The 17,727-nt window shown below is 45.1% G+C and overlaps 1 protein-coding gene across 1 annotated transcript in view; it reads right to left on the bottom strand.

Moving 5' to 3' along the window:
• The window catches only part of LZTR1 (leucine zipper like post translational regulator 1), a 692,494-nt gene that overhangs the window by 374,504 nt on the left and 300,263 nt on the right, over window positions 1-17,727 (bottom strand). The window contains exon 10 of the mRNA XM_069619129.1: window positions 16,680-16,790. Coding sequence (XP_069475230.1) covers window positions 16,680-16,790 — 111 coding nt within the window. The remainder of the gene's footprint in view (window positions 1-16,679; window positions 16,791-17,727) is intronic.

Genomic DNA, 17,727 nt, shown 5'->3' with positions numbered 1-17,727 from the left:
CTGGGCACTTCAAATGTCTTAAAAGTCTTTTGTAATTATATCTCTTGTTTTGCAGGGTTCCGGCGATGGCGGATGGCAGGCTGATGCGAGTTGAGGATCGAACCCGGATGAGGAATAGAAGCGCCTGGAAGCACGTAAGTAAGCGCTTGTAGCCTGCTTCACGATGCGCACTAACTGTCCCTTTTATCTTGCAGGTACAAGTTCGGAGCTTTAGAGAAGCTGAAGGGTGCTGGAATACCCACTGGATTCGGCGTGGGAAGGAGTAATGGCACGTGAGTAATAAAGTTGCCCATTGTCTTTAAACGCACCTTCTTTTGTCTTTCAGATGCTGGAATGCAGTGCGAAGACCTCCGGAGCATGCGAAGAGTAGGTAAGCCTTTGTCTTTCAGATGCCGGAATGCAGCGCGAGGGGTTGGTGACAGCCGATGGACCAGGTAAGAGATGCGCTGCCACTGAAGACCGTAGTGCTAACCTGTTCTTTCTTTGTCTTTACAGGTGCTGCTGAAGACTGGATTCCAGGATGGTAAGCCTTTGTTCCCTTAGGCCCAGGATCAGAAGCAGAAGACACGATGAGCGTTCTGCTGCAGAGAATGCAGAATAAATAACGCAAAGCAAGATTCATCCACCGGGTGTGGTTTAAATAGCCTCCTGTAGTGCTTAGGTGTCTCCTTCCACTCCTAGGTAAGAAAAGAGTTCCTGCTTTCCAGAAGAGTTCCAGTGTTCTGAATCTAGGGAGTGGCTCCTGCCCCACCCAACAGGAAAAGTAGTTCCAAACAGAAGAGGATCAGAGGCTCAGCTGGCAGGCAAGTAAGCAGCATGGTCTGCTGCAGGTAAGTCCACCCAAGCATTATGAGCCCGGCGCTTCCAGCGCTGGGACTGGGCATATTTATGAGCCTGGTGCCACTGGCGCCAGGACTGGGTCCAAAAGGTCCCAATTGGGACTGGTTGGCCCTCGGAACCTGGGTTATGGATCTGCTTCCAAGGGAGTTGGGAAAACCCTGACCTTTTGGAAGCAGAGATCATGACAGTACCCCCCCTCAAGACCCCTCCCATACCGGGCTTCTCCGGGGGTTTTGGCTTGTCAGGAAATGTTCGGTGAAATCTTTTGATTAGGCGAGGAGCGTGGACATATTCAGCAGGTTCCCAGGATCTCTCTTGGGGGCCGTAGCCTTTCCAGTCAATTAGGTAAAATAGTTTAGATTTGGAGATCTTGGAGTCCAGAATGCTTTTGACTTCAAACTCGAGTTCTCTATCAACTAGGATGGGTTTTGGAGATTTAGTTAGTCGGGTTTGAGGTTGCACGGGTTTTAATAGAGAGACGTGGAAGACCGGATGTATCTTCATGTGCGGGGGCAAGTCCAACTTGACCGCTACTGGGTTTACTATGGTAGTGATGGAATAGGGACCAAGGTATCTTGGGTTGAATGTGCGTGGCCCTTTTAGAGGTAGATATTTGGTGGATAACCAGACTTGGTCCCCTACTTGATATTGAGGGGCTTCCTTCCGATGTTGATCTGCTCCTTTCTTGTATTGTTCTTTAGCCCTTTGAAGGTGAGAAACAGCTTCCTTAAAGGCTTGGGTGATTGTAGAATGCAGGTAGTCTACTGCTGGTGTTTCAAGATCTTGGAGGGGATCCAACTCCGAGGTTCGAGGGTGACTGCCGTACAAAAGAAAAAATGGTGTTTTCCCAGTTCCCGAATGGACAGAGTTATTGTAGGCATATTCGGCTATCCAAAGGATGTCTTTCCAAGTTTTTTCAGTTTGTTGCAGCATGCAGCGTAAATACTGTTCCAGAGTTTGATTGGTCCTCTCGGTTTGTCCGTCGGTCTGAGGGTGGTGACTGGTCGATAGTCTCACATCAATTTGAGCCGACCGACAGCAACTTCGCCAAAAATGAGAAATAAACTGACTACCTCGATCCGAAATTAGAACCGAAGGAAAACCGTGTAGTCGGACGATGTTTTCGAGAAATTCTCGGGCCAGAGTTGCTGCTGTTGGCAAGCCTTTGAGCGGAATGAAATGCGCCATCTTGGAGAATAAGTCCACGATTACTAGAATCGTATTGTATCCGGAGCATGGAGGTAGATTGGTGATGAAGTCCATAGAAAGCGTATGCCAAGGGCGAGGTGGGATGTCAATAGGGCGTAAGAGGCCTGCTGGTCTTTCCTTTTGACTCTTGTTTTGGGCGCATACTCCACAGGACATTATAAAATCTCTGATATCTTTTTTCCAAGACGGCCACCAGAAGTAGCGCTTGATCTTTTCTGAGGTCTTGGCCATACCGGGATGACCTTCCATTAAAGAATTGTGATAACAGGAGATTACTTTTTTCTGTAAATCTATGCTGGGTAGGTATAATCGTTCTTGGAAATACAATAAGTTGTCCTTTACTGCAAAGTCCTTTTCCTGCAGATGCCAATTCTGTATGTCTGCTGGAGTTACAAGTTGCCTGGCTTTATCCTTAACTTCCTCTATGGATTCTGTGGCGATTACACCGAGAATTCTTTGTTCGGGAATGATTGGTACAGGTTTAGGGTTGATCAAGTGTTCTTCCACTCCCATCCGAGAAAGGGCATCAGCTTTACCGTTCTTTGTACCAGGTCGATAGGTAATTATGAAGTCAAACTCGGCAAAGAATAATGCCCAACGGAGTTGTCTAGAGGATTGGGCTTTTGCGGTTTTCAAATATTGCAGGTTTCGGTGATCCGTAATCACAGTAACGGTGTGTCGGGCCCCCAGCAGATAATGCCGCCAAGCCTTAAAGACAGACTTCATAGCCAGAAGTTCCTTGTCAGTAATCGTGTAATTGATTTCAGGAGGCGAGAATTTGCGGGACCAAAATGCCACGGGATGCAACTGATTGGTTACCGGGTCCTTTTGTGATAGAACTGCCCCCATGGCAAGGCTTGAAGCATCAGTTTCCACGATGTAGGGGAGTTCGGGGCGAGGGTGTTTTAAGATTGGTGCAGAGATAAATTTAGTCTTCAAATCCTGGAAAGCTTGTTCCGCCTCGGTAGACCATTCAAAACGTTTGTTTTTCTTTAACAAGGCAGTGATGGGCTGGACTATTCGAGAGAATTCGGGGATAAACCTGCGGTAAAAGTTAGCGAAGCCTAACATGCTTTGCACACCTTTTACGGAGGATGGTGATGGCCATTTGAGAACTGCATCGACCTTCTTTGAATCCATAAGTACTCCGCCAGGTGATAATATGAATCCCAAGAATTCAACTTCAGTCACGTTGAAAACACATTTTTCCAACTTAGCGAAAAGTTTGTGTTGACGCAATCTTTCGAGGACCATTTTCACGTGTTTCCGATGTTCAGATTCCGATGAAGAATAAACGAGGATGTCGTCAATGTAAACAACAACACACACATCTATGAGCTCTCTGAGGACATTGTTCATTAAATATTGAAAGGCGGCCGGGGCATTGCAAAGTCCGAAGGGCATGACCTGATATTCAAATAGCCCATACTTGGTGCGGAAGGCAGTCTTCCATTCATCGCCCTCTTTTACTCGTACCAAGTGGTAAGCTCCTCTAAGATCGAGCTTTGTATATATGCATGCTTTTCTGACTTGGTCCAGGAGTTCTGGGATCAAAGGTAACGGATATCTATTCTTAACGGTGATCTGGTTCAGGGAGCGATAATCGATACAAGTTCTAAGGTCTCCTTCCTTTTTTGGAACGAAGAACAAAGCTGAAGAAGCAGGGGACTTGGAAGGACGAATAAACCCATTCGCCAGGTATTGATCCAGGTATTGTCGAAGGTGAAGGTTCTCAGGCTCGGTGAGGGCATAAATTCTACTACAAGGAGGAGTAGATCCAGGTATCAGGTCTATCTGGCAGTCATAAGACCTATGAGGAGGTAGAGTGTTAGCCTGATCCTTCCGGAAAACATCTTGGTATTCAAGGTATTCGGGAGGTAACTGGGGAGTCTCTGAAGAAATTGCTGCCAGTGCAACACCAGGTGGAGGGTGACAAGTAGAGACACATTCTGGAAACTGGACCGTTCTTGCTCGCCAATCGATCAGAGGATTGTGTTTCTCTAACCAAGGTATTCCTAGAATAATCTGAAACTGAGGGGCCTTGATCACATCGAACACGATCTTCTCATGGTGTCCATCTTGACTTACTAGCGTCACCTCTTGAGTGGTATGCGTTACTGGCCCGGAGGCTATCTCCGTACCATCCACTGTAGTAATGACGTCCTTTACAGCCTTGGGACAAAGAGTTAGATTCATCCTCAAAACCATTTCATGATCCACATAATTGCCGATGGCACCGCTGTCGACGTAAGCTTCAATTGCATGTAATCGATCCGGATTATCCGGGCTAATGAGGACCATAGGTATCACGAAATGCGAGGTCACGGAACTGGTTTTCACGCTCGGCAAGAGGACCTCTATTCTTGTCGGGCGAGGTCGTTTCCCTGCTCAGAGTTTGTAACTTTGGTAACTGCAGCTCCTACTGCCTTCTTGGCAGGTTTCACCGGACAGTCTCGAAGAAAGTGCCCTGAGTTTCCGCAATATAGGCATAATTGCAACTGTTTTCTCCTTTCCCGCTCCTTTTGTGTTAGAGGACCTTTCAGACCCCCTATTTGCATGGGTTCCCCGGAGTCTACTCCTTTGGAAGGAGTTGGCGGTTTGGAAAATACTCGAGCATCAAACTTGGAACGGTCGGCCTTCCTGTTCTGTAGTCTATGATCTATTTGAACGACCAAGTCTATATAATCCGAACAGTCTTGTGGGGGATTCACTACTTGGGCTAAAACGTCTTTGAGCTCTCCACGTAGACCTCTATAAAAAAGCGTAATCCTTTTGTCCTCAGGCCATTGAGTTTCCACTATTAGTCTATTGAAAGATGCAATATAAGCCAAAAGGTCTTGATTACCCTGTCGCAACGAAAGAAGCTCATTGTCCAAGGCCTGCCCCTGTGAATGTCTTGCGAACAGTTTTTCCATACTAAGCTGAAAGGCTTGAAAATCATGGAGAACCGGATCATCTTGATTAACTAGAGGGATCGACCAGTCTGCCGCATTGCCACTAAGGTACGAAAGTACAAAAGCTACTTTAGCTTGATCAGTTGGAAAGGCTGCTGGCCGGCATAAGAAGTGCAACCGGCACTGATTGATAAATACTGCAAACCTCTTTGGGTCACCAGAAAATCGTTCGGGCGGAGCCAGAGGTACATTCCCAGGTAGGTTGATCTGCACTGGATTCATAGAGGATGTTGAAGGAAGATTTGCCCCTGATGCGGGTAACGGGGTTTGTCCGGCTTGTGACTGTAGCAATTGTCTAGCAAGACCGTCTGTTCTCTCTTTGGAAATGATTAGTTCCCTTCTTAGAGCATTCGTTTCCTGACGAGCTGCATGCACTTCTGCCCTTAGTTCCCCAAGTAACCGGGCTAGGTGGTCAGTATCCGAGGTTTCCATAGCGCCTGGGCGAGAGTTTTGCGGTAGGCTTTGCGTTTCTGTAACGCTCACCTGATTCTCGCAGAGGCGCCGGTCTTGACTGGGCGACTACCGTATCTTCAAAGGTGATGTGTAGCACCCGGGTGGCTCTTTGGGCTGGACCTCTGTACACTGTATGCCTGACTTCAAGAGTAAGATGTCTGCAGATAGAAAATATGGGATTAATGAACTGGGGTTATTGGGGTGTCCCTATCTCTTTCCTTTTTTGCTCTCCTGTAGACCCCCAAAGGTTAACGCTCTCACCTTAGGTAAGTGAATGCCGAGCTCTCCATCTGCCTCGGGGCAGGGTGCTGTAACCAGTTTTTTCACTGGATCGGTAGCGCAGGCCTCTTGACTTCAGAGGGCTGCTGTCCGTCGTTTACTGCACGAACGGTAAGTTTCGAGTAATTCTACTGTCTTTAAAGTCTTTAGTAATGATGTCTCTTGTTTTGCAGGTTCCGGCGATGGCGGATGACGGGCTGAAGTGAGTTGAAGATGGAGTCCGTGTGATGAATAGAAGCGCCTGGAAGCACGTAAGTAAGCGCTTGTTGCCTGCTTCAGGATGCGCTCTAACTGTCTTTTATTTTGCAGGTACGAGTTCGGAGCGGCTGCAGGGTGCCGGAATACCCACTGGGTTAGATGTGGAAAGGAGTAATGGCACGTGAGTATTAAAGTTCCCCAATGTCTTTAAACGCACCTTGTTTTGTCTTTCAGATGCAGGATGCAGCGCCGAAGGCCTCCGGAGCGCACGAAGAGTAGGTAAGCCTTTGTCTTTCAGATGCCGGAATGCTAACCTGTTCTTTCTTGTCTTTATAGGTGTTGCTGAAGACTGGATTCAGGATGGTAAGCCTTTTTCCTTAGGCCCAGGATCCGATGCAGAAGACACGATGAGCGTTCTGCTGCAGAGGATGCAGAATAACGCAAAGCAAGATTCATCCACCGGGTGTGGTTTAAATAGCCTCCTGTAGTGCTTAGGTGTCTCCTTCCACAGCCACGCCTAGGTAAGAAAAGAGTTCCTGCTTTCCAGAAGAGTTCCAGTGTTCTGAATCTAGGGAGTGGCTCCTGCCCCACCCAACAGGAAAAGTAGTTCCAAACAGAAGAGGATCAGAGGCTCAGCTGGCAGGCAAGTAAGCAGCATGGTCTGCTGCAGGTAAGTCCACCCAAGCATTATGAGCCTGGCGCTTCCAGCACTGGGACTGGGCATATTTATGAGCCTGGTGCCACTGGCGCCAGGACTGGGTCCAAAAGGTCCCAATTGGGACTTGTTGGCCCTCGGAACCTGGGTTATGGATCTGCTTCCAAGGGAGTTGGGAAAACCCTGACCTTTTGGGAAGCAGAGATCATGACAGACCTATGCTTCATATAGAGCATGTCTAATGGAGACTTTTCTTTAGAACCAGTTCTGATATGTAACATTAAGCCAATGGGTAGGCAATTTAAGCGAAACCTCAAAAATGTCTCTAAAATAGAGACTGGGGAACTTCAATAAATATCTTGGTAACACACCCAATTTCTCAGGCTCCTCACTCAAAAGATTACATAATTGATATTTACTCAGCTGGCCTACTCTATTAATCCAATCCATTTCCCATAGGATTTGCAATATGGTTCAAAGCACTAGTATTAAGTTCCTGTAATAAACAGTTACTTTTATCAGATGGATCATTTATCCATTCACTGGAGCCCTGCAATAAACATTCCTTTAAGTCAAAGAACAATATTTTCTTAGAAGAAAATATATTTTAAATAAAGTGCTAGAATTTTTCAATGAACCTGTGCTTTTAAAGAGCTTAAACCAAGTTAATATCTTATGGTTGAGATCAAAATGTTATTCGATAGACGGAGTGCTTTCCTCCATGGGATGACCTCCAACATGAATATGCAAGTCCGAGCACATATACTTACACAGTTTTATTAGGGGCAACAGTGAAAACTGACAATATCTGTTTTTGATCCTTCTCATTTGAGCTGAGAGTTGTAATACTTTTTTCTCAGAAATTGGGAGATGACCACAGTATTGTTCCTGTTGTATATCTGCTCTCAACAGTTATTTTTGATGATTTGGCCGGGTCGAATCTACTGAAGAGTGACCATAGATCTTCAAATAATGTTGTATCCATATGTTTTCCGATATGGGATTTTTTTGTCGTAACTGAGGTTTTCCAGAGTCTGTGTGGACAATTTGCCAAAATTCAGTCACTTTAAATATACGATTCTTAAGCCTCATTTGGCTATCACGATTCAACATGAAGTATTTTTGACTTTTAATCCAGATTTTGTATTCGTGTTTTACTTGGGGTGTTTCAATATGGTATTTACTTACATTAAGGTGTGCATTGTTAAGTTTCTTAAGCGGACAGCAAAGGTTCTTTTCTTACATGCCACTTCAATTGAAACAATGTGTTCTCTGCCTTTTTGTGGTAGTATTCAAATAGATTTGTGTATCTTTATGGAGGGACATGGCTTCTGCAATACATTTATGGTACCATAAAGGGGACAGGGAATAAAACATCTCACAACTAGGAGCAATGCTCAAATTATAGTCTACGTTCTTGCTAAAATTGTTAGGGAGAATTCTCTGTTTGGGCTGAATTTCCCTACCTAGTGAGTCCCCCAGCAGCTTTGCTGGATTTCTGGGGTTTCTTTTTTTCTCCTGCCAAGAGTGAGACTCTTTTACCCTCACTCTTGGACATGTTGAAGTGTGTTTTCTTGGTTAAACCTTGTGTTGAATGGGCTATGGGGTCTTTTACTCCATAGGGCCTCATGTATTTTTGTGATGTGGGTTACACAGCACCCTCTGTGCCGTGACCCAGGGGTGTCCTAGGGACTCCCCAACATAGACTCCATACCCTGGGACTGGCTACTGTCTCCCAGGGCATGTAAAGTCACCAAAGACTTTGCTAGTCTTGAATCCTGAACAGAACCAGTACAAACCATCATATTGTGGACGTACTGGCTGGGGCAATTCGATTGCCCCAGGGTCTGTTAGTCGAGGGGGCACGTCTCCGTCCCCCCTGATCGAGTTTTGGCTGGTGGCAGTGGAAACTACGTTTTATATTCAACCGCGAATATTTTCCTATGGGATTTCCCATTGTTTTAGGCTAACACATTTAATTATTTATTTACGGTAGCCTTAAACATACCGCCGGTTTATATATTTATTATTATGACTCCGGTTGGGACTTTTTGCCAAAACTTGATTCTAAAATGGCGTTGGCGTTCGCCTCTGTAACTCTGACCCAAAGTGGAGCCCTTTGTTCCACTTTTGGCGGGCTTCTCCACAGAAGCCCTCCAAAGTGGTGCCACTCTGTCTGGGGTACTTAGGAGGGGTGGAGGGGGGTTTAGGCACCCTGGACTGAGTTACCTTGGTAACTCAAGTCGCACTCCGTCCTGATTGGCCCAAGTGGTGAGCCGGCCGGCTCACCACTTAGCATGTTTGAGTGACAGCTAGGCTGGGTGAATGGGGGTTTGCTGCATAAAAGCAGGGCTTTGGGGACTGGAACTTTAGAAGTCGCCACAGGACCAAGAATCCGACGAGGGAAGAGCTGAGCCGACCTGCTTCGACGACACCACCCGGTGGAGCCCTGCTGAACCGTCTCACCACTTTTCCCGACGACCGAGGAGAACTCTTAACGGAGTGGCTCCTTCCCTTGACTGGTGGGGACAACCAGTTTTCGCCTTCTTTTCGCTTCTCGAGGTATCTCGTGGCCGCCTTGCCAGTGCCAAGCACCCCGGCAACCGGAACCCCACCACTTTTACCCCAACCACGAAAGTCGATACAACCCTTTGACCGGAGGACTCCGCGGCTGGTTTCTTCCCGGGCAGTGCAACGACCTTCTTCTTCTGCTCTTCTGCGAGAACTTCTTCTCCCCTGACCGACGTCGAGCCTTGCTGCCACTGCCTGGAACAACTGCCACCGCTGGAGGATCCTTTCCGCTTAAGGTACCGTGTTCCGCCTGGCTTCCCTTGCCACCGACTGTACGGGGTAGATTTAGCCCCCGGCTTTCGAACCTGGGAGTGCCTGGAATACCCTGGCTAAACTTCTAAGCCACTCTAAACTCTTTCTAACTCTCTGCAAGACTTTGAATCCCTAATAACAGTGTGATCTTGGGCACATTTTCGCTCCGGCTACTCTAAGAGTGGGCCCTGCCTGGTGGCTTTTGCTCACCTGTGACTTTGTGCTTCTTTGAGTCTATTGCAAGTGTTCTGGACCTTAGAGTGGTGTGTTTAACCCATTTCTGTTTCTTTTTATCCCTTTCTTGAACCTACTAGAGTGTCATCTAACGTTAAGCGCTCACCTCTGTTTTAATTATGTGGTGTTAACTTAGAGTTGTCTAGATAGGAGTAAGGGTTGAAACTGCTTTCATTATAACTGTGTTTTAAGTGTTTTTACTATACTTTGCTAGAGTGTTTTCAACTTATGTGTTCTTAAAAATAAATAACTATATACTTTTGAAACCAAGCTCTGGTCCGTGTTTGCTTGTGCTATTGTATTTGAGTACCTATTGTGTATACTTTACATACTGCCTAACTCTTCTTGAGGGAAGTCTGACTGCTCAGCCACAGCTACCAGGTAAATCTGGGTGGTGCGGACTGCTACCAAGTGGGTTTACTGCTATACCTGTAGTCTTAAATCTTTTGCAGTGTTCCCCAAGGGAACTGCACAGGTTTCTGCCTAACAAAAATAGATTGTTTTTTCGGGCCAGTTATAGCAAGCCAGAGGTAGGACTCTGACCCTGGGACATCATGTTCATGGATCTTTATTATCTTCTTTTACAATTACTCTGACCTCTTGGCCAGCTTCATAGAAAACAACAAACTAAAATAATGAAAATTAACCGTAAGTGATAAGTAAAACTCAAAAGTCGATGGGAAGGGTGTTCTTGTCAGGCTGAATCAAAACAAAGTCCCTAGCCCAAATCCTATATTAGCCTACTACATTTATAGAAACTAACACACATAGCTTAAAGGGTTCAACAAGTGGAAAAATGCTAGACTACTTCTGTTTCAGGTTTTCTCCCCAGGAGAGAAAGTTCTTCAGGTGCCACTGTAATGATTAAATGTTCCAAAACGTCAGATATTTCAGTCTTTCTTTCTCCTGACGGCTGGATGCGGTTTTCACTTGCTTTCCCCCTGTGGGGTATTTGTTTTCCACTGTGGGTTTCACACTCACTTTCTCTTGACTTGGGGTATTTTCTCTTGTTTCTCTCATTTTCCTGCTCAATGGTATCTTCACTCTTATTCCCCTCTCCCGGGGTATCCTCACTCTCCCGCCATCTCTTGGGGGTATCTTCTCTCGGAACAAGGTGATGATTCTCCTACAGGACTCCTTTGGGACTGGGATCATCCTTTCTCACCTCTTCTCTTCTAGAAGTAGTCAGGCTGCCCTGGGGAACTTTAGGTTTCCTAGGCCCTTCCATAGGCTACCACGGGCTGCCTTTCTTCCAGCTCCTCTGGGCTCCCAGATCAGAGGGGTGCAGGCCTCTTCTCCCCCTATGCGCTCCGTTTCCTTCTTCAGCATAGTAGGGTAGCTACCAGGCACACGGCAGCCTTGCTTCCCCCGCTTCGGCTTTTCTCCACCGTTTTCCCCAAACCAATGAGACAGGGAACCAGTGCCCAGCTGAGACAACTTTCAACTGAACTAGCTCATTTTATTTAGTACTTTCTCCACTAGCCGACTCCTGATTGGCTGAAGTGTCCGGCTTCACCAGTGGGGAAGGTAGTGCGTTGACCACCCCCAAAAATAGGTTAGTGGCCAACACCAACACAGCCCAATTATTCCAAACCACTCGGACAAAGTATCTGAATAATACAAACGCACATCTCACAGTAAATGTAGGGCCTATAGGGAGTAAAAAGGGAAGAACACAATAAAACCCCGCCGGAGGCCACCAAAAGAGAAGCTGCATTTAGTCTAATAATCCCAGCACATTACTGTTCCAGGGAAAAAAGTGTCATCAAACCATCACAAAAGAATTACAGCGTGATCAGACATTCTGATAGGAAGAAATGGAATACAGCACTTTTAAAAATACACATAAAAATCACTGGTACATGCTAGCGTTCTAGTCTTTGGACTACAACTCACTGGGTCAAAGATGGATGCAGGTAAAAAGGGCAAAGCCAGCTAAGTAGCTCTTCAGGTGAGTAAAAGGTTCCCCGTGGAAATAAACAGGACAAAGTCAAGTGGCAAATCTGTGTAAATCCCATTTCTACCCCACAGGTGCAGTGTCAGATGCAAAAAGTCTCAAGAGATGCCGCCAGATGAGACCATATATATGTGCTCCAGCCTTAGAAAGAGTTGCAGCACAGCAGGATTAGCCCCAATGCAAGTCAGTAGGAAAACACGCTTTGACATCTATAAAGGCCTTCACCATGGAACACGGGGACACCTCATGGTAAATATCAAGCTTAACCCACTAAACCAGGACTCAGAAGTAAGTACCCATGGTCACGGCTCCCGTAAAAGTCAGTTCAAGAAGCCTGAAAAAAAAAACAGTGAGTACAACTCTTCTTTTCAGGTGTGGTTTCTAGGACCCGTATAGCAAATTACTTGAATCCTAAACAAACAACCCAAACGGCTGGCTCCTAAAACCGCCAAACTCACAGGACTACCCCCACTGAATGTGAAATGACTGTCCCAGGGATCAGTTTAAACCAGTCAAAACCAATATGGAGGGTGCATGGCCGGGCTCATAATCTTCCCATGCGTGTGTGGTTTCCCCACACAAAGTGATTTGTTTCTCAATGGCTATCATTTTGCTATGATGGGCTACTTGATGCAGTAAATCGGCTTGCCCCCATGGGGGAAGTTAAAACTAAACTACAAGTGCCACCAGCGTTCTACCTAAAACCAAAGTAGGGTGATATGATCACCCTTGAGCTGAAATTAGATGCCTAAAAAGCACCCTTGCGCCACAAGGCTTTTTTCAGCTACCATGGGACCATACACTCCAAAAGGTTTACAGTGACAGAGGGGGCACTTGAGTAGAAGGGTAGAAGTTAAATAGGTTAGAGATCCAAAAAATAAAAGGAACAATGCAAAAATTCAGGACCCCCTAAAAAAGAAAACGGAACTGAAAGGAAATTCTGTTTCAACAGTTCTATTTGACCTTAAGTACACCACTGGCATCCGTAGAGTTGCCAATGCCTACTAGAAGGTAGGCCAGGAAAGGTTTGTGAGATATCCCGGTGCCTAACTGTGGATCAGTCTCCCCCACCCACTGAACACAAGGAAAACAGAAACAATCCTAATATCTGACAGAAGTGGTGGGATGTTGGTTAAAGACTTCAGCAAACACAACTTTCGAAAAGTCTTCACAACAATTAGTGCAGGACTTGGGAATAAAACTAAGGAAGATGAGTCTGTGCAGGCAATAACAAACCGTTTGAACCATTATGAGAACAGATGAGCTGAAGGATATCTACAAAGCAAGAAAGCTCAAGGTCAGTGGATGGATCAAGATGGAATAGCTGGAAGCAATGTAGATTTTTCAAGGGGGAGCTTCAGCAAATCCAGCATATGAAGAATAAGATGCGGAGAGCGCAGATCATCAAAGCTTTGACTTCATAATTTGCACAATGGGTGTCTACAGCCAAGGTCAGAAAAGAGCGAAGGCCTCCATTGCTAAAACATGCTATGCCACAGTTTGGGTGTGGTGCGTTAGACCCCATCTGTCAGTGTATACCTTCACAATACAAACTGACGAAAAGCCTTAATTAATCTTCTATTAGGCACTTAACACCGGAGTTCAGTCTAAGCGTGGGACAGGATTCAAACCTGTGTTGCTCTGCGTGGTCTTGCTCCCAAGACTAAAACGTTGCCCCTGAGCTCTCCTCCCCGCCCTATATGTACCTATAAGCCCTTTCTGGTAGTGGGAGACTATGCTAAATTACTAAGGTGGTCCATTAGACTTTCAAAGGCTAGATCTCAGCATGCGGCTGGGACAAGTAACAGGAATACGGAAGGGCTTTTCTCAGATTAGAACATGGCGAGAATCTTGTGGGGGTTAAATTCATCTGTTGTTATCAGTGGAGGGCACCCTGTGAGGGTGAATGTTCAACTGTACCTCTGAGGGAAGGCCCTGTAGTTATAATTCTTTTTCTGGACTGATCTACTGGCCATTATTTCCTGATGAGTCGTAATATGTGGCCTAATCTTGGGTGCAACTCTCATCTGATACTGGAAGACCCTTGGCTACTTCTGATGATCATCTCCTAAAGTCACAATTAAGTCACTCTCTGCAAGTCTCCTCACAGGGTTATTTGTGTGCCAACCTGGCTGGTGGCAGTGTGCACCCTAATTCTGAATAGTGGCATTCAGGGTGTTGAATCTGCATAAGGGTGCTACACATTAAAGGTTAGTGAGAAAATGTCAGATAAAATGTGTTCCCTTTTGGATGAAAGTAAATATATGAAGCCCTATATGATCACGGCTGCTGCCTGCCTTGGACAGGGAGTACAGGGGGGGGAGCCAAATGCAGATCATACCATATACATGAACAATGTTTGGGATATTAGCGCAGAATACTTTCCCAGGAAAGTTTGAATATTACTATAAAAAGTTACAAGTTGGCTGCCAAATATTTTAATGGGTGCTCTTTCCTGAATGGAAGCATAGTTTGTATGTTTTGTGCAGTCGGCAGCCAAATGGATGACACAAGGTGACTGGGTTCAATGCTTTATTTTCCAGATGAAGTTACCCTTGTCCCAAGCGAAAACCAGACCAACTGTGGAAAGTATGGAAATTGTGTGTGACACATGAGGGGTGACTGGGGCAGAGAGCATGGCTACGCTGAGTGTGTAGGAGCAAAATACGCAAGTGCAGAACAAGACACTGACAATGTGGCACAAGCGAGCCAAAGGGGGCAGGGGTGGAAAATCGCTGAGACAACCACCCTACGCCCTTTTGCCTTCCTTATTTTCCTTTTGCTACCGCTGCAATACAATGTTAGATATTGCAGAGTGGAGACTCTTCAGACACGGATAAATTGCTGATGAACAGCAGAGCGAACAATGGCACCAAGCAAAGATGAGAGGGTTACACCACATCAATGTGGAGTGGGCTGCCAGCCGTAAGGGAAGAAGACAGCTCATCACCACTTGTTACAGGCAGTCCATTGCCGGAAGGAAGACGCAAGAGGAGTACATTTTGTCTTATTCTCCAGATCAGGTCGTCCTCAGCCCAAGAGCAAACCACACCATCTGCCTGAACACTCTCAGGCTTCACGAGGTTTGATGTCAAATAGAAGCATAGAGGGTTCCATCGACTGTGGCCGATACCGACACACACACACTCGCGCACGCATGCAGACACACACTAAGCTACTAATGTTCACATTTAACTTTCGAGACTGATCCATTACCTTGTCCAACCCTGAGACAAGTTGTAAAGAACCAGATGACTATGCCAAACCAAACAGACTGACAGCGAAGCACTGCTAGTGCCACAGGTCACTGGACTCCTTGAGTCACATGAGGGAACTAGAGGAAAGGTGTTCCCTTTACCTAACCCAGCAGGAAAAGCTGTGTTGAAAGGCCCAGATGAGGCTTTCCGCCCCAGGAAGCCTTGCTGTTCATGGCTGTGCAGATCAGTCCCAGAGTCGGAAGCAATGTAAAGCCAGGATAGCGTCCAATGCCTATTGTTACAAAACCAAAGAACTATCAATAACTGAACATACATTGTCGTGAATCCATGGAGTCCATTGCTTCCCTGAACTCTGACCGCTGGAACCGGCCTGTTTCTATCCAGTCCCAGAACTGTATGTATTATAAGCAAATAGCAGAGCTGCACCCACCCACATCTTCAAGTGTCATACTCCCTCTGGTTCAGCTTCTTCCCAGTGCACCAACAGAAATCTTGACTGCAGCGCCTCAATTATGTCAACAAATCTGAAGAACCAGAGAACAGTCCTGTCACTGGTTAACAAAGATTGCCAGCTAGGTAAGCCTATTGCGAGTACTGGCCTAAGTAGTTGATTGAGCCCCATACCAAACACTGGGCCTATCTTTGTTAAAGATTATCCGCAAAACAAGGACCATACCCGGCTCAATCAAGGGAAGGCTGGTCCGTCTCTCCCATCTATTCCAATAGGGGATGGCACATGGTTGAGCAGATACAGATTTGTAGGTACTCCTGGGGTCTTGACAGCAGATATGATTGATGAAGAATCTGTCCTGACATTGTGGGTGAACCTAAATAATGGCACAGTCTCAAACCCTAACTCTTGCTATTAAAGTTGACTTACCTGTAAACCCATGAAGATAATTCTGTTCATGGACATCCTCTATCCCTGGCATCCTTGGCACTCCTCCTGCGGCCCATGGCCCATTGACCCTCACACTTAGAGGCCCAATAGTGAAGAATTCCCATGGTGAAGTAACACTGTGGGCCAGAAATAAATCCCTTTGATTTTTAAATGTGTTTGGTCAAATTCACCTTTTCAATATAATGACTGGATGTCCATTGGGAGTCACCACCACAACCAGATACTGCCGGGGTGTGAGCTTTATCCGTCAAAAAAATTAAACTTTTTCTACAATAGCACTTGCCATGGCATCTTCAGAATTATATTGTCTGTATAATTTCAGTGTCAATCAGTGTGTGAGTGCGACATGTGTGTTTGCTGTGTAACCCTTCATTGCAAATTGTAGTGCTTATTTTTGTACCTTTCAGAAATTACCCCCTTTTTACCCAAGGATACATAGAAAGGGATGGAGATCGACCAGTGAGTTAAGTGCTTGTCACTACTTATTTGTGCAGTTTGGCCAACTGTCCTTTTAATGTTGAGAAGCGGAGTACCATTAGGTATGATAATGTTAATAGCGCCCATTTACAGTACTACAAAGTGGCAAAAAGTTAGCAAGTGCTATATAGAAAAGAGGAGAATAAATCATACTTGTTTTGGCCATAGAGTTTTGATTAAAACAATTTTTATTAGGGCGTTTATTTAAAATTTGATTTGTTGCTTGGCAAATCTGCTTCATTAAATATAAAAAAAACGTTCTGTTAATGAAATAAAACATTTCAGAAATCATAGAATTTGGCATTAACATAGTATATAGTCACCAAGATCTCAACATCGGGTATCTTGAACGTGCAGTTTAATTTAATTAATTCTACGAGTAGCAGTGGGTGGATGAAAAATCCATAGATCATAATATTTTAATTTAGATCTTAAAGGTAAATATAAATACAAAAGCAAAGATTAGAAAAAAATGGATTACCTGAAATCTGTACATCTCCCCACTCCGTACATTATTGTCCACCGTGCCTCCAAATATGTACATGGCATCAGCAATAACAGCAGCAGCATGGAAGAGTCGTCCACTGGGAAGCTGTAGAAAAAGCTCAGGTTAGGGAACCTCAAACAGAATACTCACATCCTACAGCTCTCCAGTCGGTTTACAATTGACCAACAGACTTCAAAGACCTTAGTCTCACACAGAATACAATGCCAAAAAAATACTTTTTTTGGAGTCTGGTCAAAGTAGCATGGAACATTTCCATTTTGGAATAAAAGGCAACGAAGGATAGGACTACACAATTTAATATCTACAAGGGCACAATATACAATGCATATATAAAGAATGGCATTTTTTCCCTTGAATCACAGGAAGGGATGACCAAAATCGTCAATTGCATTTTAGATAGTGATGTATGGAAGGCTACCATATAAACAGCAGTGCATTCTACTTGGTTAGCTGCCATGCCAAGTTCAATAGGTACATGTCCAACATACCATATCCCCAAACAGAAACCACTATATACATCAAGTAGCAAATACCACTGTATACCTGTAACAAGCCCTACATATAAAGGGTGCATCGGCCACTTTTACTCCCTACAAATAGGAAATGCTCCTGAAAAATAAAAATAGGGAGTACAAATGCTCCCATCAAAAATGGGTAACAGACCCATCGGAGCATATCCCCCTGCAATCATCCACACAGCTCCATGGATGTTTGGACCAGTAGTACACACATAGCCACACAAAGAAACTATAATTACTGCCTGATCTGAAGAGATAAAAATTTACCTTTTTGATGTGAATGAATAACTTGGTTTAAATAAATATTTCTTACGAAACATTTTTGGTTTACAGCTAAAACATTTTTACTCGCTTACTCCCACTGGGAATGGGACTTACGTTTTTACTCCCTAAAAAATAATTTCACTTCCAACTTTCAAAAATAGGGAGTAAAATACTCCCACTTCAAAATTTCATCTGGAGCACTGCCTGTAACACTAGTGCTGTAGCTTGTCGTTTAAAGG

Source organism: Ambystoma mexicanum, chromosome 10, assembly GCF_040938575.1.
Source record: "Ambystoma mexicanum isolate Mex_15411 chromosome 10, UKY_AmexF1_1, whole genome shotgun sequence".
In the NCBI taxonomy this organism is placed as follows: Eukaryota; Metazoa; Chordata; class Amphibia; order Caudata; family Ambystomatidae; genus Ambystoma; species Ambystoma mexicanum.
This window is presented reverse-complemented; position numbering and strand designations above follow the sequence as displayed.